The 18,122-nt window shown below is 42.0% G+C and overlaps 3 protein-coding genes across 3 annotated transcripts in view; 2 read left to right on the top strand and 1 right to left on the bottom strand.

Moving 5' to 3' along the window:
• Positions 1–10,503, top strand: part of LOC115360941 (DNA topoisomerase I, mitochondrial) — a 35,644-nt gene extending 25,141 nt beyond the window's left edge. The window contains exons 15-20 of the mRNA XM_030054143.1: positions 3,041–3,109; positions 7,247–7,361; positions 8,074–8,201; positions 8,312–8,412; positions 9,526–9,675; positions 10,162–10,503. Coding sequence (XP_029910003.1) covers positions 3,041–3,109; positions 7,247–7,361; positions 8,074–8,201; positions 8,312–8,412; positions 9,526–9,675; positions 10,162–10,264 — 666 coding nt within the window. The 3' untranslated portion in view covers positions 10,265–10,503. The remainder of the gene's footprint in view (positions 1–3,040; positions 3,110–7,246; positions 7,362–8,073; positions 8,202–8,311; positions 8,413–9,525; positions 9,676–10,161) is intronic.
• Positions 10,504–10,810: 307 nt separating this feature from the next.
• hsbp1b (heat shock factor binding protein 1b) lies at positions 10,811–13,523 on the bottom strand. The gene is made up of 4 exons (XM_030054144.1): positions 13,317–13,523; positions 12,027–12,093; positions 11,685–11,818; positions 10,811–11,335 (listed from the first exon to the last, which is right to left on the bottom strand). The coding sequence occupies exons 1-3, from the start codon at positions 13,359–13,361 to the stop codon at positions 11,697–11,699; spliced, it is 234 nt and encodes a 77-aa protein (XP_029910004.1). The 5' UTR covers positions 13,362–13,523; the 3' UTR covers positions 10,811–11,335; positions 11,685–11,696.
• A 342-nt stretch (positions 13,524–13,865) lies between these two features.
• The window catches only part of LOC115360855 (PQ-loop repeat-containing protein 1), a 66,043-nt gene continuing 61,786 nt past the window's right edge, over positions 13,866–18,122 (top strand). Inside the window, exons 1-2 of the mRNA XM_030054012.1 lie at positions 13,866–13,955; positions 17,093–17,348. Coding sequence (XP_029909872.1) covers positions 17,143–17,348 — 206 coding nt within the window. The 5' untranslated portion in view covers positions 13,866–13,955; positions 17,093–17,142. The remainder of the gene's footprint in view (positions 13,956–17,092; positions 17,349–18,122) is intronic.

Genomic DNA, 18,122 nt, shown 5'->3' with positions numbered 1-18,122 from the left:
TTCTTCTTCTTCTCCTTCTCCTTCTCCTTCTTCTTCTTCTTCTTCTCCTTCTCCTTCTTCTTCTTCTCCTTCTTCTTCTTCTTCTCCTTCTTCTCCTTCTTCTTCTTTTTCTTCTTCTTCTCCTTCTTCTTCTTTTTCTTCTTCTTCTCCTTCTTCTCTAAGTAGGCCAGATGGCTCCCTTGGAGGAACTTTTGGCAGAAGATGATGATCTGAAGAGGACCCTGATTCAGACCACCACCTTGTCCATCTGGGAGAAGACAAATAAACTGGAGGTGTATAGGGACATGCTGCTGATAATGACCGCTGAGGACCCTGCTCTCTGGTGGTACAACAGGATAGACACACATCCTTTGCTTTCAGACCCAGCCCTCTCATACTTGTCTCTCTGCTCCCAGTGAGAGGCTTTTCTCTCCTGCTGGAAATCAGCAATCAGCCCAGAGAGATCACACATCCTTCCTGACAAGGCCGACATGCTGATTTTTCTTCAGAAGAATTGTTGGCTTTGTATTGCAGATATTCACTCTTGGACATTGTTGCTGCTTCCATAACAACTGCCCGTTGAATATTTTGTTAATTTTTTTTGTTATGTGTTTCCATTATTTATTTAAAGAAGTTTTGGTTTGTAATTGTTTTTGTTGATCATCCCTAATAAGAAACGATAATTACTTTTATAAATAAAGGGAAAAAGAACCCTTCCTGTCACAGGTGACAACATACTGATTATAACCTAAATAGTCCAAGAATAAAGGTAGGCTAATTGTTGTTCTTGAATTTTTTTTTCTATCAAAAAATATTGGAAGTGGAACTAAAATTTGATGAGAACCAGATTGATAAGCAGAATCGGTTTAATTGAAACGATACCCAACCCTACTAACAGTGTGAAAAACATCTGCTTGTGCAGAAGCAGGTAGTGATGGGTGCGTGCGCACACACACTGCAGAGGTTTGGTCTATTAGTATTTTTTTTTTTATTTTTGACACATCACTAAACCAATTAGGCAAGCTCACTTTGGTGTCTCTGCTTCCCTGAGATTCCCTGATTTACATTTTCATTCTGAAAGCACTTGCTCTTTACTTTATTTTTAATTATTTATTTGCTGAGGAGAAATTGCCATGCATCTGTGTGTGTGTGTGTGTGTGTGTGTGTGTGTGTGTGTGTGTGTGTGTGTGTGTGTGTATCAGTGTGTGTTTTTAAAGCACGACATCTGCTGCTATTAATTGGTGTCTTGCATATTTTAGCTAGTTTATTTGGAGAAGCGAGCAGCATTGAAACCCAAGGAGTTGTTGGAAATGTCAGATATAATTGTGCTGTTTTTTCTAGTCTGGCAACACAGAGATTGAGAAGTGATGAAGTCAGGCTCTAGACACTGGCAATAGAGTCTTTTTCACGGTGGAATTACATACATGCACACATGCCTGCACACACTGTGTCTGTGGTGTACCACTGTATGTAAGTCGTATTTCAGATGTTTTGCTAGCTAGTCAAATTTAACATACTGCTGCCACATGTCACTTTTCTCCATTTAATTTATAAAAAAGAGAGAGGGACAGCACCCTGGTCTGACTTTTTAAAATTTCTATACACGTTTCAGGCAAGATGCCCTTCTTCAGTGCGTATTCTGGGAATTTTAATCAGTAGACACAAGTGGGGTCACTTATAGGTCATTCCAACTGGCACTACCAGTACATTCCAGCAGTGGGGGCGTTTAGCTCTCTTTTATGATCCACTACACTGAGGATCCAACACTCAGTCTTGAAGGTTTAATTGTGAGTTGAGTCTCTTTTCCATTTAATTTAACATTTCACCGACTACACTTTCATCGTTGGTGTTTTTTTGCATGCCCTCCACCTACCACTTTCAGTTAACCAGGCCACCAACCACACGTTGGGGATCACAACAGGATAGCATATGTCAGGCCAAGTCTGGATTTGGCTGTCGCAAATGAAAGCTGAATAAAATATGCACAATGTTACGCTCCCTAGCATATTCATAAAGAGTTTATTTGTTGAGTGAACGTGCCCTCATTAGGATGTAGAAGATGTCCTCTTCCCAAATGGCCAGTAAGCTTGGCAGTGAATGACCCCAGCATAGTGGGGTTATTTATCTGCCATCTCCATAAAAAAAAATCCACTAGACCTAATTCACATGCTAGTGAGCAAAATATTTGACACCAGGCTGGAGAAGTACAAGCCGCAAGCTAGTGGCTGATTTAAAATTTCAGTTTTAAGCAATTATGATGAAGCTACAAATCCCTTTGACAGCACTGTGTCTGTGGCGCTGTGCAGAAAGAACAAAATCAAACATCACGATATCTTTGACTGAGTAGCTTTTTAGATCAGTATTGTGACAATATTGTAGGGTTGGCTGTTGATGCTTTTATAAGGTATTTATTTACACATGAGACTTTGATAAATGGTCATTAGTAATGTGGATATTATGATCATTTACTATGACAGGCTGCATCTAGTTACTTCCACAAAGTGAAGCTGCAGCTTTCACTGACCTTTCTGTCTTATACATTTCTGACCTGCAGTAGCATGTAGTTCTGAGTAAAATAAGGAGAAATTAATGCTCGCATGAAGACACCACCCTGTATTTTCTTCTGCAGGTGTATGCCAAGTAAGAGAGCGTCCCATTTGTGACTTAAATGTTGAAATACTTGCAAATGATATTTTGATTTCCGCTTTCCAGCGAACAGTAGAGAGGTGAGGTTTTGCAGGTGAGTCTAGGTGGTCTAGGTTTAGGTCAGAGTCTGCAACCTACTGCGAGTTGGTTTATATAGAAGTTTATGCAGAAGTTACAGTGATCAGTTCTCTGCAATGACAACAGTTCAAATAAAAATGGCCTGCTATGTTGATTTGAATGGGAATGTCTGTTATTGCTCCCAGAAAATTGCATCCATTCACTGTAATGCAACCAAGACAAGATAACATCACAGTATTACAATATCCAAAATCTGTGGCAATATCTACCCTTACAAAAAATGTCAGTACAGTATCTGTATATTGCCTAGTCCTATTTTCTGTTCATGTCTTCTCAGGTTTTCAAGAATCTTAAACTGTTCATGGAGAATAAGGAACCTGGGGACGACATGTTCGACCGCCTGAATGTGAGTGTCTCTCTGATGTTTCATTTCCAGTATGTGACAGGTTTTCTGTGTTTATAGCTGTGCCATATTCTCAGTTTTGCAGCCAGTTCATCACTTTTTTGATGTAAATGTGTGGGGATTAGCAAAAGATGGCTTATCAAAGATGAAGTGCGCTCACAGGTGCTCTGAAGTTCTTACTTAGAGTAAAACTGATCAGTAAAATGTGGGGTACCTGAAATGTTTTAGGGTTGTGCTAAAAGTGCAAGAAACTCTCCTTATTGTTATAATTTAAGAAAAGTAAAGAAGTAGAAAAAAATCTGATTGTGAGAATTTTTTATGGTTAATGGAGACAGAGGACTGGAGGAAAGGAAAGTCAGAGAATAAGGTGTAAGGAATGAGATTGAATGAGGATGAGCTATTGGTGTGGAGAGATGAAAGGGGTAAATTTAGGAAATGGAGGTGAGGAGAAGGGAAAATATAGGAAGCAGGGAGGCTGAAAGGAGGCAGGAATTTCAAAAGAGAGAGGGGATGGACTCAGGCAGATAAAAATGAAACTAGGAGAGTGAAAATTGAGAGCGAGCATGCTGGGTGGATGGATTACCGCACATAAAAACCTAGTGTCCTCTCAACCTCTTCCTCAAGCTGCAGGCAGCAAGGCCAGGGAAAATGTAGTCGCAGTATACATGGGGTACTTCTTCCACCGCTGGGCTAAGTGGGGCTTCCCAGGGTGCACTCAGTCTTTATAAAGCACAATCAAAAGCCTTATTTGTTTGTTTGGAATCATGCCTCAAGTGAGCATATTGTCCTTGTTGAGGAAGCAAATGTAAAATCACTTTTGTTTTAGCAGAACTAGATGACGAGTGAGTCAGCAGCTTTTTTTTTCCTGGAGAAGAAGCCAGACTATGGAGTGCTCTGCTGACACACAGCCTAGTAACCCAGGGTTAAGTGCTGTGATTGGTGAGAAATGCCATGCTTATGGGAGGCAGGGTTGTCGGTGGAACTGTTTGGTGCTGATGAATAGTGAGATAGGATGAAGGGGTTAATAAGAAGGAAGGTGAAGCATGTGCGTAGGTAAGAAGACGGTGTGAGGAGGGTGTTGAGAGCAAGTGAGGCAGCTGTATGAAAAGATTGATGGGTGGGAAAAGGAAGGTGTGAGGTAAGACAGGAACGAGAGGGTGAGATGGAGAGATGCAGCGACTGAAGCAAGGGAGCAGAGCACCTCTGCTCTGTGCCCTCCAGTGCGCCAGGAAATGTCAGGGTGTGTTGGAGGTGGAATGGTAATGGCTGCTGTGGGCAGCTCTGATTGATACCTGGAAAGGCCAGGCCACTGAGAGAGAGAGGAGGAGGGCATGTGGAGGAGTGGACGGAGGCGGGAGGCAAGTAACAGCTGGTTCAGGTGAGAGGAGGATGGAGAGAGAGGGAGGACGATGGGTGAAGGCAGGAGGTGGAAGAGGCTGTGGGGAGAAAATGGAGGGAGGGAGAAGGCCATAAGTGCAAGAGGAGGAAGATGTTAGAATGGGAGATGAATTGAAGATGAGGGATGAAAGATGAGAGCTTTGAGTACTGCCTGACTTGGCAGGTCTCGGAAAGAGGTGGAAGATGCTGATGAGAAGTGGAAATGGGGAACGGGGAGTGAAGAGGTTAAGGGTAAAGGAAAAGGGAAGGAAGAAGAGACAGAGTGAAAGAGGCTATTAAGTGGCTGTCGGCTCAGCCATGTTTGACCAACAGCCATCCTCCTGACATCTGGAGCTAAACTGCCCTGCCTGGACACCTTGGTGCCTATTAATATTTTCACCTGTATAAGTACATACATCAATATACAATACATAGCCTACATGGACATTTTTCTAGGCAATGTACTGTGTATTAGGGATCAGGCAATCTGCCTATCTCATGATACAATTCATTATGCAATACCAGGTTCATGATTCACTACAGTTGTGATGCAGTCTAATAGGTAAAGGGTCAATAACCATGGGGCAACTGCACAAAATTAAGTGATCATCGTATATAATTTGTTGGAGAGCTTGTGAAATTTTGATGAGCAAGTCATCATTTGTGATTAATGTATTACAATAAATGTAGGTAATATCAGTTTGTTTTTCTGCTACATAATGATACATGTCACATTGTTGCATCCAATCCCTATTGTGTATGTGCTGTAAATGTAACAGAGTACATGAACAATAGCTGAACTAGCCTGAGATTAACAGTAGTGCCACTGTATTTCTCAGTGTGGCTGGAGCTTTGTTTACCAAAATAGATTTCCTTGAGGTCTTACTTGGCAAGGAAAATGCAGGAAATCTGGGTATATTCTTTTTTGCATGTAGCATAGAGCGCTTTCATTTTGTATGCATTCCATGCATACAAAAGTATGTAAGCTGCAGATTCTCAGCTCTCCAAGCAGCATAATCCAAGTCCTCTTGACTCCCCATTTGACTCATGCACAAGCATCTCTGCATAACTTGAAGTGAAGTGTGCGTTTGTGCGATATTTAGGTGACAATGGACTAGGAGGTCCAGTAGTAAAGGAATGAGATTAAGAACTAAAAAGAGGGTGCATCTCAATATCAGTCCGCTGAACCACTTTGCCGTGTCCACACATGAAGGTGTCATGCAGAGGTTCATATGTGATGGTCTGATCTCATGTCAGCACACACATGCAGGAGTTTGTTAGGTTAATTTGTATTTTGTAGTGTTCGCTCTTCCTCAGAATCTATATCGTACTATAAAGTAAAGGTAACCTGTGGACTTTTCTAGATCAAATTGTCAAATAAACTAAACTACCACCTGCATGGTGAACTACATTATGTTGGCACATTTTATTTTGCCTCCATTCTTGCGCTCTTCCACCATCTAATGTAACAGATTTTACAGTGTAACTGATACAGAGAACTACCAAATTGGACCCAACAACAGCATGAAGCAGATCATTGTAGCCACAGTTTGTATTGACAATGGTCAAAATTTTCATCACATTGGTTGCCAGTTGGTTAGCAGAGGAAGTGTAGTCCATGCAGTAAGATCTTTTTTTTTTTTTTTTTTTTTTTTTTTTTTATAGATGGGAATTTAAACTTGTAGTAATGACATGCTATATTAATGCCTTGAGATATCACACAGATTACATGCACTCGCACATGTGCGTGCACACACACACACACACAGATGCAGCACATGCCATGGAGAGAGAGAGAGAGAGGGGTTAGGAGTTATCACATTTGCCCCTCAGACTCACAGACACCTTCATTAACGTTGCAGGGGCAGAGCAGGCTAGCTCATTAGCAAGGCAGACACGGCACACAGTGCGTGTGAGTGTGAGCATTTGTGTGCACTCAAACACACATGCACATGTATGTGAACACACCACCCTCCCTCACCTTACTTCTAATGGGCTCCTGCAGTGACAGGGCACACACTGCGGCCCTGGGCAGGCGTGTCCTGACCTCGCTCTGATTAAACCAACCACATCATTATTGTAATCTTCATCATAATCATCAGCAGTATTACTTGATTTGCCAGAGCCATAAGGCTACCGGCAAAATCATCCAGATTGCTTTTTCCATCCATGGGTGCATTCATCTGCATTTATATATGCATATGTATGTATGTGTGTGTGTCTGTGTCCTAATTCCTTGTATTTGCTCATCGTTTCAATATGTTGGCACTGAGCAGGCAGGTTTGTTTTGCTTTCTCACTGCCCTGTCTCCTTATGCTTCATCTTGTATCTGTTCTTTAGAAGCTGCAGGCATTGCATCGGAGCTAATGGCTATTTAACTACTGCCTGTGACGTCTCTAACTTGTACTAATACCTGTAGAGCTGTCAGAGGGGAAATAATACTGTGATCTTTTTTAATCTCCAAGCTTTAATGGATGATGATGATAATGAAGACAGAGATTGGATTTTAGGTGTTTTGTTTGTTATGGTATATTACAGGTGGCTTGGGGTTTAAATACCACAGTGACATGATGCTACAGTGCCACCTAGTGCCAGTGCACATGTTTTGATTATCTGGCATTACAATGGCTCTGTGCAGACAAGAAGTCATTCTGTTCTGTAATGCATCTGTCGTACTGATGTGTGTGTATGTGTGCTTTTTATTTATTTCGGCCATTTTGTCTTTCTGTCTTCCTTGTTCCCCCTCTCTCCTCCACAATGCAGACAAACATGCTGAACAAGCATCTGAGTTCCCTGATGATGGGCCTGACAGCGAAGGTCTTCAGGACATACAACGCATCCATCACCCTGCAGCAGCAGCTCAGAGAGCTCTCAAACAGTGGGTCACACAGACAAAACCATTACAGTCACACAAACACAAAATTATGCTCATTCCCAAAAATACACAGACTACATCTGTTCCATAATGGGTGTATATCCTGTTGGCCTTGTTTAGCTTTGGCATTCCTCTGCCATTTGACATTTGGTAGCAGCTTTAATGCTGTAGCCTTTCATCTTTCTGGCTTTTATCATCGTCTTATTACCTGGTTGTGTCATGGTACATCAAGATAAAGTTGTCATATTTTCCTTTCATATTTTGACTTTTTATTTTTAGCTGGTTTTATTCAGGCTGCCCTGATCTCAGTCAGCTTTTAAAGATAATGACAGCACTAAACTATAACTCTATCCACTACTGAGGCTCTCTACCTTGCTCTTGTCAGTATCCTATTGGCTGCCTTTGCCACAGTTTCTCTCTTGTGGACAGAGGTGTCACTCTCAGCTCTGAATTGCCACTGAGAGACAATCTGTTGCCAGCATGGGCTAATACCAACAGTCTGTAATTGCATGTACAGACTTGTGTGTGTTTGCCTAAATCAACCTATCTGTCTATCTATACACACACACACACACAAATATTATCATGGCTTGATGATGTTTATTTATTTATTTTTTTTAGCTCTATCTGTACGCTAGACTATTATAAAAGAGATTTTTGGTCTCAGTAGGATTTTGCTGTAGAAACACTAAACACTCCCCTGCCACCCCTGCAGAGTCTGAAAACCAGGCAGAGAAGCTGCTCTCCTACAACAGAGCCAACAGAGCGGTTGCAATTCTCTGCAACCACCAGCGGGCGCCGCCAAAGACCTTTGAGCAGTCCATGGCTACCCTGCAGGCCAAAGTAAGAGAGCTTCTATTTAATTGTTTATTGGAAAATAACAAGAACAGAATTCATCAGAAAGACTAAATTTTCATAACCTTCAACTGCGTTTCTGTATGTGCTCTGTTCAGATCGATGCTAGGAAGGAGCAGTTGGCTCTGGCCAAGTCTGAGCTGAAACAGGCCAAGAAGGAGGCCAAGGCCAAAGGCAGCTCTGACCCCAAGCTGCAGACGTAAGTAACACTCCAGTGGAGAGCAAACAGCCAGCTGCACACACAGATACCACGAATAACAACAACCTACAGATATAAGTACCATATAGCCACAGAAATAACTACAGCAGCCACTCAGAAATAACTGCTACAGTATGTACGAGGAGCGGCTGGTTGAGTACTGCTGCTTGGACACAGAAACCCTGAGGGGCTTATGGACACACTGAGTGCACCCAATGGGTGAGCCGTCTCTTCAGTCGAGTATCAAGCCTCCACCCCCTCTCTGATTTTAGGGGCTTCTAGGTCTTTTTCAGGGGAAACGATGAAATATTCCTTGACTGTTATTTTTTAACCTATCATTTGGTTTATTATTGGCTAACATAGTGGTTTGACTAAGATCAGCATTTTCTTCAACTAGATGCTAGATGCCAACATTTTCTATACTGATCCAGACATACTATATCAACCTGATATAGTATGAGCATTTTCTTGCTCAGAATTACATTGAAAGAATCCTGCAGTCATAAGCTTTCATGAATTGTCTACCCTGGCCTCAGGGGGTGAGTAGTCGTATTCACAGATGGATGTTTGACAATTTAGTGGATCAGATCTGAAAAATGGGTCTCCTAATTGTCAGGGATATTTTGTGCAGTCTCATCTCTAATTCCATGGGCATTTTTGCCCCAAGCAACAGGATAGAGCACACACATCCAGTACAGACACTCAGGTTCTGGACAGATGCAGAAAAAACAATGAAAACATGTAGTCGACACGCTGAATTAAAAACTGGTAAAATGTAACGTAAATCTGATTGTTTGAATCCCATAAAAATCTTCATCAGGATCCTGATTATTATTCAGATATAGATTAAATTTTGATAGCAACTGCTTTTTTTTGTTTTGTTTTTTTTAATTGTGTGCAGAATTTACATATTTTCTTTTTTCCCCCAAGCCCTCTTGAGTTACTACCCTTGTATGATAGATGATGCATGCAGTGAAAGGAAAGCAACATCTACTGTATATACTGTTCTATACTGTAACAAACAGCCACACTACTGCATTAGCTATTTTAACTTTGTTTCTAAATCAGTCGTGTATATATCCCAGTGGAATAAGATGAGCTGTTTTCTCCCAGGCTGGTGGAGCGCAAGAAGAATGCAGTGCAGCGCAGTGAGGAACAGCTGCTAAAGCTGGAGGTGCAGGCGACTGACAGAGAGGAGAACAAGCAGATCGCCCTGGGCACCTCCAAGCTCAACTACCTGGACCCACGCATCAGTGTGGCTTGGTAAGCTCACACACACACACACACTGCTGCATTAAATATTAGTATGTGAACATAGCAGCGTGGTGAGAATATATACATACACACTCACTGCCTACTGTGCCTGCACCAGAGCGCAGATGCATTATTCTAAAAGGGCTGTTGTTTTTACATGCACCAGTATAATTAAACATGTCTATAATTGATCACTGTTCACAACTGTATCGGCTGATGTAAGCCCAATCACCTGGTAGAGATCATTTCACTTGTCGTGAGAATTGGGTGTGAATATCTTGAAATACGACAGATCACTTCATTACTAACAATGTCTTTAAAAATATATTTAAAGTGTTGATCTTCCATTTGAAAGCAGTCATTTAAGCTTAATGGACAGGTGTTGGTGCTTGTTTTTAAAGAGCACAAGATCTAATTACTCTGAGAACAAATGCTTGGTTAAGCTTTTCTCCCTCATTGTATAGCTAATTGGCTGCCTTTCTTGTGCTCCTGCAGGTGTAAAAACATGGAGGTGCCTCTGGAAAAAATCTACAACAAGAGCCAGAGAGACAAGTTTGCCTGGGCCATCGACATGACAGAAGCAGATTTTGAGTTCTAACTCTGAACACTCTCAAAAGCTGAGGCAAAAACCAAACCGTAAACTTAATAAGACATACAGTACTTGACATTTTGTTCATGTTAAGTTCACAGGCTACTGCTGTTGTACTTGGTGAAGTTGGTGCAGCGACCTCTATAAACTCAGGGCTTTGAAACATTAGAATGAGTCAAATGATTAAGCACTGACTTTATGATGCATGTTATGTTTTGTTATCTGTTCATTTCTTTTTAATGTTTTTGGCACTTTATTTACAAGATGTTTAATTTTGTGTTTTGTTTTTTTGTTTTTGTTTTTTTTACTTTATAAAACTTCAGTTTCTATAACCTTGAATAAAGGCTCCTGGTATGCATTAAAATACAGGTTTTACAAGCTGCTTAAAGGCTACATCACTTAAAAATTATAAAAGTGAATTTACATCAAATGACAAATAATTTTGAGGGGGCCATTTTTTCAGTAAAATGCATATTAATGCCCACTTTTGCCTAGTTTCTCACAACTAACTAACTAACTGATGTACTGTGTTATTTCAATTCATGAGACAAGCACTGTATTAAATTACTTTAATAGAACAAAATTAGTAAGATTTGGAATGCATCCCACACCTTGGCACAAAGAGTGCTGTTTTTAAATACTATAGGTTCAAATGTTAACTCTACCCATCCTCCTCGTTGACAGGGATGGAAATTCTAGTTGCCTGCTAGCCCGTGGCTCGTACATCTCAGCCCAGGCTCGAGCAAATCTGTCCCCGCCAGCCAGAATTTTTCTGGGCTGTAATGATTTAATGATATGGTGATGGCAGCCAAATATCCACACCAGGTTGGCGCATAAAATCCACGTTTTCCATCCCTGTGTGAGGAATATAAATTCCAAAGGGCATATCACACTATTCTACCTTACAAATAACATCCTACTTTTCAAGTCACTACATAACTGTAACCGTTTATCACAATATTCAATATATAAAAAAGCATTTCACACAATAACACACCAAGTCAACATAATTCATGTTTAGAATGGAAAAGTCTGCTGCTCCTGAAGATAAACCGACTTCACACCTTGTTACTTGGGAACCTGTGGAACAAAGCAAACACATAAACAAAATTATGTGCATGTCGTAAGATGGGTTGGGTAGAGAAACTGGAGGTGATAATTACTATGAAATGCCAGAACACTTCAGAGGCAAATTACGTTGGGCAGAGGAGCCTTGGTACAGAAAACATTTAATATCTTTTGCAGTCAGTGGCCCCCCCAAGCTCTCTGGATCTCCAACAATGAATAAAATGCTGCCCTATGTTTTATTAAGTGGCCAAAGTCACAATATTCTTCATTCAAACCTCGAGATCTAGTACAATATTAACTACTAATGGGTAAAATGGCTGATATGTTACAATGGTTCAAAATCAAAAAGCTTGCCACTTACATTTGACCTTCATTATGAGCCTTGGCCCTCCTTGGCCTTCTCAGGCGGCGCCTCGATCTCTTCTACACCGGCCTGGGTCATCAGATCGGCAATGTTCTTCTCCAAGTCATCGATGCGCGTGCTCATTTCATCGAGTGGAGGAGCAGTTAAGGCACATAGCTACAAGAAGAGCTGGCATCAAGTCACACTTGAATGGAACAAATTACGATAGACTCAAAAAGGTCACAGAGGGGAGAAATACACTCAATCTGTTATGGCACTGTGACAGACAAGACCTGAGCATCAATGCATTTAATCAGTGAACAATGTGATAGGAGGCATCTGAAATGCGTGTTTGGATATTTCTTCCGATAATCTGGTCTGACATGGTCTGGAACTTGTCCTGCATCTGCTGCAGCAGCGTCTGGACCTGTGGAACAACACAAATAAGCCGTTAGGTCGTTGATTACGCAACATGAATGATGATTAAACTACATAATCAGAGTGATCGATTTCCGATGGCGGTGGCCACAGGACGTGCAACAACTTCACAGAGGTCAGAGAGCTTAAGAGAGGCAAAGTTTGAAGTGATCCACAATGACACTGGAATTAATACCTTGGACACTGTACACCATGTACACTCTTAATCCACAGCACATAGAACAGCAAGAAAAGATTATAATAGGCATATCCAGTTTCCTTGACAACAATGTGGATGTTAATCAACCCTGGAGGCTGACTTCATTTCACTAAGAGCAGCACAGAAAAAAGGCCCTCTGAATCACCACTGCAGTGCACTGGTGTTTTTTTTTTTTTTTTTTTTCCAGTGAAGTATCTGCAAAACCTGGCCCCTGCCTCTGTCATTTTGACGACTGCAGACCTTCAGGATTTCCCAGGAAAGTGAGGGACAGCTGACTTCAGCACAGGTTAACACAGTGGGATCATAATGGATGTGGATGGAGGTTTTGATCGTGAGTTTCCTTGCCCCTTAACTACCTGCAGAATAAACACCTGACTCACTCTAAAAAAAAAAAAAAAAAAAAAAAAAAAAAAAACCTACCTACACAAACCTACTAAGGGGATTCATGCAGCTGATGGGGGCTCCAAGGTCTGATGAAGCTCCATCTCAGTTATCAATGACATGACAGAGTTTGTCTCTTGTCAGTGCTCATCTCCATGACAACACTGATGAAAACTGTGGGAGCCATCTTAAATGTAAGTTACATAGGAACATATTGGTGGAATTCAGTTGAATATACCCAACTTTGGAGTTATGATGTGACATAAAGAACACAATTAAGCAACTTTGGTGTAAGATTGTAGTTGTTGAGAGCACTGCTGTAGGAATACACTGCCCTATTTTAGCATTAGCTCTGTTTTTAAGTTATATTGTGATTTAGAATGAGAGGTTTGACTCATAACCACCCGCCGGCTGGTTATGATATTCAACAAGGCTTGTCCACGGGTTAAGAGCAGCGTAATGGCCGCTAACCGTGATGTTAAGCATGTTACACAAACAAATTCACACAACTCAACTGTTTCACGGCTAACATTAGCTCGCCAGTTAGCCGGCTAGCCACCGCCAAGCACAGCCGAGCCCCTTCACTGCCATGGCTAACACGAACCAGCTAGCAGGCTGTCATCACGACTCACCACGTTGGTCAGGTCCTGCACCGACTTGGGGTCCGTTTCAGCCATATTGCGATACTAATGATTATCGATGCCTAATGTGGTGTGAAATTACAACGTGCTGGGTCCTGATTACTGTATTATCTGGCTAGCAAGTATCCGAAACAGATAGCAGCGTCGGTCGCACCACCCACCGCACTGTCAGCTGTTCACCCTCAAACACAGGAAGCCTCGCGAGATTGGGGCGGTTGGCATCGCGGCGCACGGGAACATGGGATATGTAGTTCTTTGAGTTTTTTTTTTTTTTTTTTTTTTTTTTTAAGTGCACTTTATCGCGTCTTTTGCCCCTAAAAAGTACACACGGGATTCATTCACGGCATTTATGTTAAATATACACGCATGTGCTGCAACTTAAAGCTTTATCTGCAACTTTGATTAACTTTAAATAATAAAATGATAGTGGAGGAGCATCTTTGCGTGCGCGAGTCTCTCTCGGTGCGTGTGTGTGTGTGTGCGCGTCCGTGTGTGTGTGTGTGTACGCCCTCCCCCGCGAGCGAGTTGGGATTTGAAAGTTGGAGCTGCCAAGGAAACTTTATCATATTCTGACTTTACAGCTGATCATTCCAGTGAGGTGAATGTGAAGGAAGGCGACTCCTAACGAAGGTAATTCACTATGAGCGCGTTAACCGCTTATAACCTAATGTGCGGTGTTGAATCTGTTGTGCGATATCCTGTCTCACTGAGCTGAACCCATCACCGGCACACAGACAGATGATCCCCGGCAGCTGACGGTACAGTAGCTACTGAATTAAATACAGTGCGCGTGCTGTGCATCGTGAACGCGCGAGCTATTTCTAAGTTTATTCTAAGAACAATTTACGATTTAAGCTTTAGGTTGGTCATTTCCAAAAAAACAAAAATGTTTGCTTGACATTTTAGAGGACTTTCCCAGGAGAACCCAGTTTCCCACGATGCTATAGTCGACATTAATACAAAATTGCATTATTAAGCCAATTTATTTTACTGGTTATATATTTGTAATAGTGTCAATAGGCGTTGGAATCGCGCTGTTACTGTGGTTCAAGCAGCCCAGAGTGATGTGTGTAAGTTCAGGCATGTTGTTGGCCCAACCCCTGCAAGTTATGCTTTGCTTACATAACAGAAGAGCTTGTTCTGTGAGTGGAAGTGGCCCAGTGCAAGGCTCCCTGATATGATGGTTTGCTCACTGCCAGGCAGAGAGGGGGAAAAAAAACAAGGCAAGTCCTGGATTGGTAAAGTCACTGAGTAATGTTTAACTTTGGGGAAACTTGTAAAAGAAAGCCTTGTTGGTAATAAATGATGGATTATGTTTCCAGAGCCACTGCAGGTACTTTAATTTAGAAGTACAGCTCTCGCTTTGAATTGTTAATAAGTCTTACAAGTGCTCCATATGACACGGTGTTGCTGGGAGAGATGTAATCTGAATGTCAGAGCCGGCTTTCCCTCCACCTGATCCATCTGCCTGACACTTCCTCCCCCCGGCCGTGAGGTCCTCGTGGGAATATTGTCATCTCCATGTCCTTTACAGCTGAGTTATGTGAAATAACAGATGTCAAAAGGGTAATTAGGGGCCCGTTTGTCTTCTCAGCTGACTTTCAATGAGAGCCCGGCGTGCAGCATCATGATTATGCAGCCCTGCGTGTGCTGCAGTGCTGAAATATTATCAGCAATCGTATCCTGGCTGTGGTCAAGACGTTTCCCCTGCACAGAAAGTCTGCTGACGTCTTAGGTTTTCTCGGTGTCCTCGGCCTCTTTCGACTGGCTCGTCTCGTCTCAACTGTTCAGGCGGAGTTGCTTGTCAGCTGACACACACTTATGGAAGAGGAGGGGTGGTGCAGATACACACCAGCACTCTGCTTAGTGTAGACAAGTTTATGCCAAGGTGTTGCTGGCAAATAATGCTATATAACTGTTGGCTCGTCAGTTAGGTGTAATTTATTGCACAGCCACGGGTTATTACAACAATTCCTGAATTTTGCAACTTCCTGTACATCTGACTGCTCATGCTCCGTGGTGTTTAGTTGGCCGTGGTTTTGTTTACACAGGCACAACACGGCAGCTCCAGCAGGAAACAATGCCTGCAGTCATTTCTCAGGACAGGAAGGGCTGAATTGTTTATCAGTTTCAGAAAACATTTCTGAAATGTCAGGAACCTCATTATTTGTTGGCTGGCCAGGAGAGCGAGGGAATTCCTAATCTCTCTGCTTAGGGATTTTAATGTTAATATCCCCTGAAGAATGTCAGCTCCCACATAAATTAAGCGACCACGATTTTGGGGAATGAGGCCCCTGTGATACGTGCGCTGCAGTCCTATTGGAGGAGGAAATGGGGAACTATGTGACCGCCCAAAGCTGTGAACCCACCACGGTGGCAGCAGTCAAAACTGATTTACTCATTGATTTGTTTTATCTGAATGAATGTGAGCTGAAACCCCTTTTCTAAAAGTGCATTCATTACAAATAATTTATTTGGAGAAAGTTTACAAAATTACTTCCCTTGTGGTCCTCCATTGGCCAAATGTGCAAGAAGACTTAGATAAAGGACATATGCAGTTAAAATATACAAATAAATAAAATAAGCTACAGAATAAGAACACCCTAAGACAACAAAAAAATAATACAATTCTTTATTTTGCACTTAAAAGTGGAGAGAGGTCAGCAGAAGGGGTTAAAAGGTTTAAAGCAATGGAGAGAGACTGAGACTGCCTTGTATTTCTTCTTGTTATCCCCTCGCTGCATGAGTCCCACCGTGGCTGTTGACTTAAATACTCAAAGCTCCAACCCCCTCATGGTTTCCACCACGTCTGCTCGGTGGTCTCCCCCCTCCATTACATCCCTGTCATCTTTGACTTCACCCTATCTCGGCTGTTAAACGTCCTCCGACACTCCTCATCCCTCCCCTCCGCAGGATCCACTTGTCTCTTTGACCGCAATTCCCCACCACCAGCCATCCCTGTCCCCTCTCTGTGGCATCCATTTTTATAAAACACACATCTCAGCGCCTTTCCTCTCCTCCCGTGTGGGAGCCCTGTGTGTCTTTAGTTAATGAACGGAGAAGCAGGCGAGAGTCCCTGTGATGGCGTGCGATTACTTCTCCAACTGCTTCTCCTGCTAAACATCCTCGGTATTCCTTTGTCCCTGGGTGTGACATCCATCCCTGCCTGTAATAACTCAATGTGAGGATGTGTTATGCATATGCATGTGCGTATGTGTGATGTGAGTGTGTGTGTGTGTGCAGTGGCTGAAATTCAATTTCCGTTTCATCTCCCGCGGGCAACTCAACAAATTACAGCCGATCTGTAAAGAATAATTGTTATCACCTAAAATAATTGATTTTTTTTTTTTTTTTTATTATTACAAACATGCAGTTTTATTCTAATGAAAAAAGTCACTTGGCAGAAATTGCATGATACTGTGTTTAGTGTAGAGTAACACTTGTTTCTGCTCCTGGTTCAGAGTCACTGTTGTTGCACTGAATTGATTTGCTCATGGTCAGAGAGAATGTATGGTGGCCAGCAGGGACAAAGTTTGAGAACAGGCAATCAAAGTGGTGTAAAACTGTGATTTTTCCAAATAATATCGCCTCAATAACTTATCAGCCAGTGTGGTGGATGACCCTTATCGATTTATCTGTCAAAGACACAGTTTACTGCCGCTTGGTGCCTGCTGGGTGTTAATTTGGGACCCTGTTGGTGAAGTTTGTTCGCCTCATAATGCCTGTCGGTCCTCTGAGACCTGTCTCTGTGTCCTCGCTGTGTCCAGGTGAAACACGTCGATATCCCTTAGCCCTCAGTGCCTTCGGTGTCTCTGTGATGGACGCAGAGGTGGACATCCAGGAGGACGTGGAGGGCTCCTGGACGCTGCTGTCATGGCTGGCCTCCTGCCTCATGGTGTTTGGGGGGGCTCTGCCGTACGTCCCCCAGTACCAGGAGATCCAGAAGAGCAGCAACACCGAGGGCTTTTCCACCCGGGTCTGCCTGGTGCTGCTCATAGCCAACATCCTGCGCATCTTCTTCTGGTGAGGAGGCACAAGAGGAGGAGCATGCCTGAAACCTGTGTGCTGTGATGCTGTTTGCTGTGTTATGAGAGATAGGATATAGGATATAATATTATACGAACGATGAATTTGCACATAGTGGTTGAATAAATTAAAGTCTGAGACTGAGTGTGATGCAACTCATGCATTATGATATGTCTCGCACAATAGACTGCAATACAGTAAGATACAATACCGACAATGTAATACAATCTGCCAATTATCTTCATCTTTGGTATTTTATACTCATGATGATGGCAAGAACAATAGGGAATTTCCCAGTTTCAGATCAATAACGTAAATCTATCTAAATAAGTAAAAATAAAGTAAGTAAAATTTATTTATATAACGCTTTTCCCAGAGAGAACTCCCAAAGTGCTTTACAAGTTAAAAATACAAATGCTCAAAGCTAATAAAACAATATACAAATGCGATTCAAAGAAATAAAAATACGATAGACGGCAATAAAACAATATAGATAGATAGATAGATAGATTTTTATTGTCATTGCACAATCATATACGTATAATAATGCAACGAAATTAGGGCTCAGTCCTTTCGGTGCAGGGGAGAATAGAAAGCATTGTGCATCTTGCTAGTTGAATAGCCAAGTCCAGTAATAGATGGCTGCAGCCATGTCTCTGATATCAGAAAAAATGCAACAGTCACGGAAACACTTGTTGGATATAAATATATATAATCAATATAAAAAGGTGATGCTAAGAAAATAAAAATGCAATAAAAAACAATAGAAAC

This window comes from Myripristis murdjan, chromosome 6 (genome assembly GCF_902150065.1).
Source record: "Myripristis murdjan chromosome 6, fMyrMur1.1, whole genome shotgun sequence".
Classification (NCBI taxonomy): Eukaryota; Metazoa; Chordata; class Actinopteri; order Holocentriformes; family Holocentridae; genus Myripristis; species Myripristis murdjan.
Note: the sequence above shows the minus strand (reverse complement) of the source record. Positions and strands in the feature narration are given on the sequence as shown.